This window comes from Clytia hemisphaerica, unplaced genomic scaffold (genome assembly GCF_902728285.1).
Source record: "Clytia hemisphaerica strain Z4C2 unplaced genomic scaffold, Clytia hemisphaerica genome assembly, whole genome shotgun sequence".
NCBI classification, from domain to species: domain Eukaryota; kingdom Metazoa; phylum Cnidaria; class Hydrozoa; order Leptothecata; family Clytiidae; genus Clytia; species Clytia hemisphaerica.
Genome location: NW_027103918.1, coordinates 724,795 through 732,376, shown reverse-complemented (window position 1 = coordinate 732,376; position 7,582 = coordinate 724,795). Strand labels below are relative to the sequence as shown.

At 39.3% G+C, this 7,582-nt stretch overlaps 1 protein-coding gene and 1 long non-coding RNA gene across 2 annotated transcripts; both read right to left on the bottom strand.

Annotated features, from left to right (window-relative positions):
- Positions 1–112: 112 nt before the first annotated feature.
- LOC136809665 (uncharacterized) lies at positions 113–2,081 on the bottom strand. The gene is made up of 2 exons (XM_067066209.1): positions 1,827–2,081; positions 113–1,726 (listed from the first exon to the last, which is right to left on the bottom strand). The coding sequence occupies exons 1-2, from the start codon at positions 2,026–2,028 to the stop codon at positions 198–200; spliced, it is 1,731 nt and encodes a 576-aa protein (XP_066922310.1). The 5' UTR covers positions 2,029–2,081; the 3' UTR covers positions 113–197.
- A 3,865-nt stretch (positions 2,082–5,946) lies between these two features.
- Positions 5,947–7,565, bottom strand: LOC136809618 (uncharacterized). Its single transcript, XR_010846996.1, has 3 exons — positions 7,405–7,565; positions 7,053–7,117; positions 5,947–6,867 (listed from the first exon to the last, which is right to left on the bottom strand). It is a non-coding gene; the product is annotated as an uncharacterized lncRNA (long non-coding RNA).
- Between the last annotated feature and the right edge of the window lie 17 nt (positions 7,566–7,582).

The following is a 7,582-nucleotide window of genomic DNA, read 5'->3' as shown; positions in this document are numbered from 1 at the left end:
GCATTTTCCCCACCTTTGCTCTTTTCCGGGCGGGAGCGTTTACACCCTACTGTGGCGCCCTCTCTGATTGAAAAGAAGAAAGTATATCTTTTATAGATTACTCCTAAAATGATACAATGATTTTCCTGAGGTCAAAATATTATTGAAATTTGACAAAAGCAAAAAAACAAAAAAAAACCACAGCACAAAAAATGGCTTCAAATATAGCTTATAGCTTCTGTGATATTTATGTCCGGATTTTGGACAATATTGTTCTTTGACTTTGGTATTCTACTGCCTCGAATGCATAGAACAGTGGACCTTGCAAGAGCAAAAGAGATCTTAGTTCTCAGATAGTTCAATGTAATTTGCATAAGTTCGTCTCTCTTTTCGGATAAGAGAGTAGCTAAAGCCTTGATGAAGATTTGAGCCTCCCTGCCTGCGCCTCCATTTGTGGAAAAGATGAGAGGTGTAAAAGAACCTCCATCAACTTGAATGATACGTTGGTTATAATGTCTCTTCTTTTCTTTCTCATTCACTTCAAAAGCACAAGTGGGACTCATCCTAGAGTACCGTTGGGCATAGGCATTAAATACCCTAACATCAAAAAATGCCCGCTGGCCTCTAGTCCAGAATCCCCTTGCACTTATGTCAGCTCTGGCACCATCTTCCTTGATTACACCCCGGTCAAGATGCTCTCCAGTGATTGGTTCAAGCTGTGGTTCGATGGTGACATCCTTAGTGACCTCATTTAACGTCATGGCTAGCGTGTCCCGGATCTCATTATGGCGCTGGTAAATGAACCCACCTTTGGGGCAAGACAAAGCATGTTCAATAGAGAACCTTTTACCACATGCACATATGCTAGGTAGGTGCTTTAGCTGCCAGCGGTATCTGATGGCTATCGAATCGAAAAATTCTCTTTTGGTGAGATCAAAGTGTTCACTTTTTAGTGGTTTGGCGGTAAGCCAGTTGGACGCCCCTTTAACTTGGGCAAGATCGTTGGCTTTCTTCTCCTCCGTTGACAGCTCATTTCGGATCTCGCTCAGGGAGTTCTTATGTCTCACCTCCTTTTCCTTCATGATAGTATACTTTCCTTTGTTGTCGTTTCCTCTGAATTCTTTTCTTTGAGCTATAATGTTCTCTGTTAGTTCCTTGCTCACCTTTCTTGAGTTCTCAGATTCATGTTCAGCAATTTCAGAAAGGATCGGTATCCCCAGACCTCCGTAACGTACTGGTAGAGCAAGTAGTCTGCGTTCGACAAAACTGCAGTGATGACCTTCTGTAAGGGCAGGGATTAGAAAATTGTCGATGGCGTGGTCTAAAGGTGTTAAATATTCCTGAATGTCACTAAGTACTCTGAGATGATAAGTGAATTTATGCACAAAGCCACCTACAAAAGCACTATAGGCGCATTGCGGTTGCGACTTAGCAATGTCACTGAGGGTCTTGATCTGTTCAATCCACTTCGATATAAGATCCTTGATGTAATTCGATTTGAAGGCATCATCGCCAATCGTCCCCCCTAAATATTTTTTACCTGAGCACGTGATCTTGACGTCCGTCCCAGAGAAAATTTGCATGGCTTCGGTTAGTCTTTCCTCATCTTTTACAATGAGCCAAGATTTGGAGGCTTTGGGGTGATAGCCAAAAAGTGGACCGAGTCGAACTATTGTGTTCCACCATAGTAGAAGATCGCGTAGTTTGCCAGCTCCAGCAAGGTCATCGGCAAAAGCAACACTTTTCACTAAAGTTTATTCATTCAAATGTTCCTTGAAGAAGTTCTTGAAAGGGTAAAAGACCAATCGCATAGGTAGGCATTGCTAGCGGGTCTCCTTGGGTGGTACCTTCTTCCGATTTGATTTCCATTCCCCCATCAACAAAAAGACGTGATTTTCGAGAATAACAGTTCCGAACATAGGTTGACAAGGCAGGGCATAACGATTGAATGTTATGGAGAAAGGCTTTGCGGTTGATTGAATTGAATGCATTTGATGCATCCACTAGGAGAATAGCGTCGGTATTTTCCTCTTCGAAGATACTGTTCATGGCATGAACTGCTGCCTCACAGCCTGCTTGTTGCCCTGCACATACTTGTAAGGAGCCAGCAGCTTTCATGATGTCATCCTTTACCACAGAAATTAAAGTTTTACCAAAAATTCTGCGTATAACCTCTCCAATGCCTATGGGTCTGATCCCAGGGTCCTTGTCAAGGGGAATCAGTCTACAGGCAAGGAAGCCTTCAATGTCTCTAGCTGCTGAGTTGGAGTCAATAGATTGGCGACACAGAATCTTGAGCATATTTGGTAAACTAGATCGAAGTTCCTCGCCCACTTTACCATAATTCCTTGACGCTAAAATTCTCCGCCATCCGTTTGCATCCAAGCCTGACGGACCAGCTGCTCCTTTCGTTTTGAGGGCAGCAGATAGAATGGCACAGCTGTCAATCTGTTCAAAAGCTATAGGGTCAATCTCTATTATATCAGCAGTATTAAGTGTTTCTAAATCTGGTTCCTTGCCGGTTGGGTGAAGGTCATAAAGAGTGTTCTTAACATGAGTGTCTAGGTTTAGAACTCCTTTTGAAGTTGAGTTTTCAAGGAGTCTTATAGCAGAGCGAATATTTCCCCGGAGCATATATTTGGTGAACTCCTTTGTCAAGTTGTGGTCGGACTTATTATTCTTTGTGCTTTTCAAGCGAGCTTGGATCTCTCTAGATTCTCTGATGAGCTTTTCAAAGTCACCTATCCTCCATAATTCAAGGCGTCTCAAGGCTTTTGGAGAAGGAGGGCTGGCATACACATGAGCATTTTTAAAGCAATGTTTGAAAGATTAGCAGAGTTCTGGTTCCAATAATTTACAAGTCTATTCATTTCAGTGATGTAATCCTTTCCAGCCTTCCCTGAGGGTAATAAGAAAAGGTTCTTTCGGAAGAAAACAATTTCCTCATAGCACGAGATCATTATCTGTGACAAGTCCTCGTATGGGTGATTCCCCCATATTGAATTCTGTGGGATACGCTCACTTGTTGGTTGTTGGGTAGGAGGGACGATTTGTGGTTGGTGTTCAGCATTTTCCTGAGGGTTTTTGGTGACGGTTGCTGTTTGGTTGGAACTTGGATCTGGGTGAAAAGTTGGTGGTTGGTTAGAGGTATCAGGTGGCTGGTTGGGAATAGTTGATTGGTCTAGGGTTTCTGTGGTGGCGAAAGTTGGACGTGTTGTCCTACACTTTTTCATATGGATAGTTCTACCACTTTTTGTGGTGAAGCTTCTTTCGCAGAAGTCACATGGGAATGGATTTTTGGTGGGTGGTTGTTGGTCAATTTTGGTGTTTGAGGATTGTGATGGTTGTTGTGGTTGAGAATCTGGCAGAATTTTTTCGGTGATCGTTGTGTTGTGTTTGGTTTTTTGTCGAAATTCAGGTGGGTCAATGTTGAACAAACTTTCTCCAGGCTTCAGGACATTATTCATGTTTTGGTGTCTGGGTTGGTGGTGAATCTGACAAGGGGGTGTGGTTTGTTCTGTAAATGTTGTTGGAGAATGTCCATATGCAGCATTTTGAGGGCGAAGTTGTATAGAGGGTGGTGGTTGAGGAGGTGGTACAGGTCTCACAGTAGCTTGCGTTGGTTGTTGTTGTTGCAGGTCCAATTGGTGACTCATTTTGTTTTGCATTTAATTTAAAAATATATCCAAGTTAGAAATTTGATTGGGATTGGCTGACATTCAGTTGAAAATATGAAGTCGAACAGAGTCTTGACGAATAAACTTCACGTTTTTGCTTGCAGTTTTGTACTTCACATAACTTTGTCCGCCATCTTATTTTTCTACAGCCCTCTCTGATTGGCGCCCTGATTTTTTCTGGATACTCGAGAGAATGTTGAGAATATTAATACACGACCTTAAAATAGAAGAAATTTTGGCGAATGAGCCCATTCACCAATTTTGGTGCAATTTGGCGGAATTTATTTTGGTGATTTAAAAACCCCATTTGCTGAAATGAAAAGGCAATTATTTTCTGCGTGATGACTTTTGGGAATACTCTTCTAAAGGACGCCCTCTAGTAAGTAAGTTAGGTACCTTATCCGGCCAAAACTTAGTCGGCCTTAATTACTAGTCGGCCCTAATTTTAGTCACCTCGTCAAAATTTACTCAAGTGACTTAGGGCAAATTTCAAAAACCTAACAGTTTACCCTAAGTTTTCGCTACCAATAGCAGCAGATCCACTTAGGGCTCTAAAGTACCTCTATACCTTGAAGTTTATGAACTGGGTTGTTACCTAATAAAATATCACCCCAAAAATCTATAATTCCCGGGGGGGGGTACTTAGGCAAATGGAGGGTAGGGTACAGCACAGGAAAAAATCCGCGTGTGAAAACCAATTTCCGAGCATGTGATCCTGCAAAAAATCACATGCGTGTGAAAATGTAATTCACAATCCATCTTTTCTCACTTGTTAAATAGAATAGAAGTGAGTTACTTTTAGGGTATTAAACCTCTCTCTCTCTAAGAAAGACAAACAATCCTATTTGTGATTTTAGACACTCCATTTAAGTTGAGAAAAGATGGCTTGTGAATTGCATTTTCACACGCATGTGATTTTTTGCAGGATCACATGCTCGGAAATCAGTTTTCCCAAGCATGTGATTTGCATAATTTTTCCTGTGCAGTATGTGCCGCCCTTAAGTTAAGGGTACCTTTTTTGGACTTCCAAAGTCCTGCTAACTCTAAGGGTCGGAAAAATCAGAAAATCAAATTTCAGTCCCACTAAGAAGGGTCGGAAAAATAGGAAAATTTCAACTTTTTACCCCCTGAAAGATCAACTTTGATCAAAAGTTTTGAAACCACAATCGATTTGTATGTGCTCTAAAGTAGGTTGGAAGGGTAGAGTTTTAACTCTGAGTTTTAACATGAGACTTAAGAAAAAGTTAAGAAATGGTCCAATAAGCCTCATAATATAGCCTGGAAGTCTATAAACCCGAGCCAAATTGAAATATTCGATTAAATTTAAGAGATGGCCCAAAATTTCTCGCCCCATGAAGGCAGGGTAATATCTAAAGCTACTATCAGTAAGTATAAAAATACTGATAGATACATACAGAGAACGAGGTTGTTACTGTTATACATTTGGGAATCATGTAGAAATTTTCCTTCGATTTTTGAAAGAACCTCATTTCAATTACACTTGGAGGTTTGGGGAATTCGTAAATAGTAAACTGCATACTGATACAGTCTGCTAGACATTAATATGGTAATATTAATATGCTCTTCATCTTTGATTCTTTCTACAGTCATTAGATGGGCACATGCGCGACAAAATTTCTACAATTGGTCTGAATCGTAGACCTCTACAAAACTCCAGGTAGTATAGTATAAGGAGTACAAATCCATTAGATGCCAGCAGCCTAGGTCTTCAGAGGTTGATATACTCTTTGAAAACTCAATCCCTGATACTCAGGGGGACCGAATTGGCGGTGATTGGGGACCGAATCCACACAACCCATGGATTGTAAGGCGAAATCTCTACCCGGTCACAAAATATCTGGCTCCGATTAACATTTGTTTTACAAAAAGTTTATAGTTGTGTCACTTTATAACGTTATGTGAAGGTGTGTAGGTGTTATCGGTCTCTTACTCACCGACATTATAACAGAAAAGAGTCAGAGCCAGATTTGTTTGGCTAAATGTTATGTTCAGAAGTGAAATATCAACGATGTAACTTCATTTTATTTTTATTTTACTTGACAATATATTTCGATACTTTTGTATCATCATCAGGTCTAAAAAATAAATAAAGATAAAAGTTAAAAACAGTAAAACTGCTAGCTAAAAAACTTCAGTATTTACACGTCAAATACTCTCTATATCAGCTCAACTCAAAGAATGAGCTCAAATTTTCAAACGCCAGTTGTAAGAATTCAAAACTGGCATGTGATAATTGATCAATCATCCCATGATAATTGATCATTTTATCCCATGACCATTCAAATTCTCAAGACAAGCGTTCTACTTTTGAACTCATCCTTTGTGTTTAAAGAAGGCTTAATGGCTTGAATGCATAAGGCCTCAAGGGCCATAAGATGAAATTCCGATTTAGCTGATTGTGCAATTATTTTCACATCATCCATTTTAAGTTCAACATTACAGCTACGAAAATGGCTTCCCACTGGTGTATTAGCATTCCTGTGCTCTCGAATACGGGATAGTAGATGTCTGGCTGTTTGCCCAACATAACACGACTGACAGCGTGAACAATTTATCTGATAAACTACCCAACTTTTGTATTCTTTTCCAACAGGTGTTTTCAACAACGTTTTAATTTTTCGTATCGTTAAAATAACTTTCACTGGAGCACCGACCCTTTTTAATGAATGTTGAAACTGCTCGGTAATTTTACCTCGATATCGAAGAAAAAAACTTTTTCATTTCTGGTTCCTCATCCTTTTGTTCTTCTGTTTGCGGAGGTTTTGTGATCTTTTCAATGGTCTTTTTAATAAGTGGTTCGTAAAATGAAGGAGGATATTGATTCTTTCGTAATATGGATTTTGCTTTTTCGATGCTTGATTTGAAATTTTCAGGTGTACTGCAAGCACGATGAATTCGATATACTATCCCGGTGACATTGGACTTCTTGTACTTGATCGGTGCCAGTGCATGGAAGTTCATTGTTAAACCAGTATCAGTATTTTTCGTGTACCATGTCGATGTTAATTCATTTCCAGAATGTATGATCCTCATGTCTAAAAATGGAATACTACCTACCTACTAAATGTTATGTTGTTTGAGATTAGATTACAATCTCTCATTGAATCTGTTCTACTTTCTTATTCGTGATTTGATTGATATAGAATCGATACAATCTATTGAGAGCCGTAAAATCATCTTTCAAAGTGTGCTGTAAAAGTAAGAAAAGAAGTTGCTTAAGACAAAATCAGCGAGGTGTACTATCGGACTATAACTAGTAACGACGAATTAGGTTTCTGTAACCTTTGCAGCACTTTCTGCAGGCTATTCCAAAAGACAACGATTTTCCTTTTAAAACTGAAGAAGAACTCGTTCAAGCAATCGATAAATCAATACCTTAGCATATTGACAACAATTCTTTCCTCCACTTGCTAGACATTTGATCAAGGACGTTTTACCAACTGAAATAAAAAATGAGACAGGTGAGAAAATAACAAGGTTGTAACAAACCAATGGTCTTGCATGTTTTGGCAAGATTATTTCTGTTACTTTCATTTCAGATATTTGCCCTTTTTGGCTAATATTTCTGGCAATCAGCACTTAAAATAATAATGATATAATTATGCACTATCCCAAGGGCTTTTGTCATGTTCAACAACACTCTACTCGGCGGGTGTGACGCCGGGTGACGGCTAGTCTGTTACTAAAGAGGTCGAAAACAAAATCATTACTAAAAACAAGCTCCTACCTTTTCTACCGCCGACGATGGATATTGAAATATTTGAATTTTTTTTATTAGTATTATGCATTCTACAAAATATAAATAAATAGAATAAAATATAGGTGATCATCACTACAAAAAGAAGCCAAGTTGAAAAATCATTGAAGTTGAAGTTGGAAAGGTATTTTGAAGAGAAATGTCTGCA

Excerpts from the sequence above, each read along its gene's own strand:
- LOC136809665 (XM_067066209.1), bottom strand. The coding sequence starts at position 2,028 with ATGAACAGTATCTTCGAAGAGGAAAATACCGACGCTATTCTCCTAGTG. Across the intron at positions 1,727-1,826 it reads GGAAATCAAATCGGAAGAAG|TGAAAAGTGTTGCTTTTGCC; the intron begins GTACCACCCAAG and ends AATAAACTTTAG.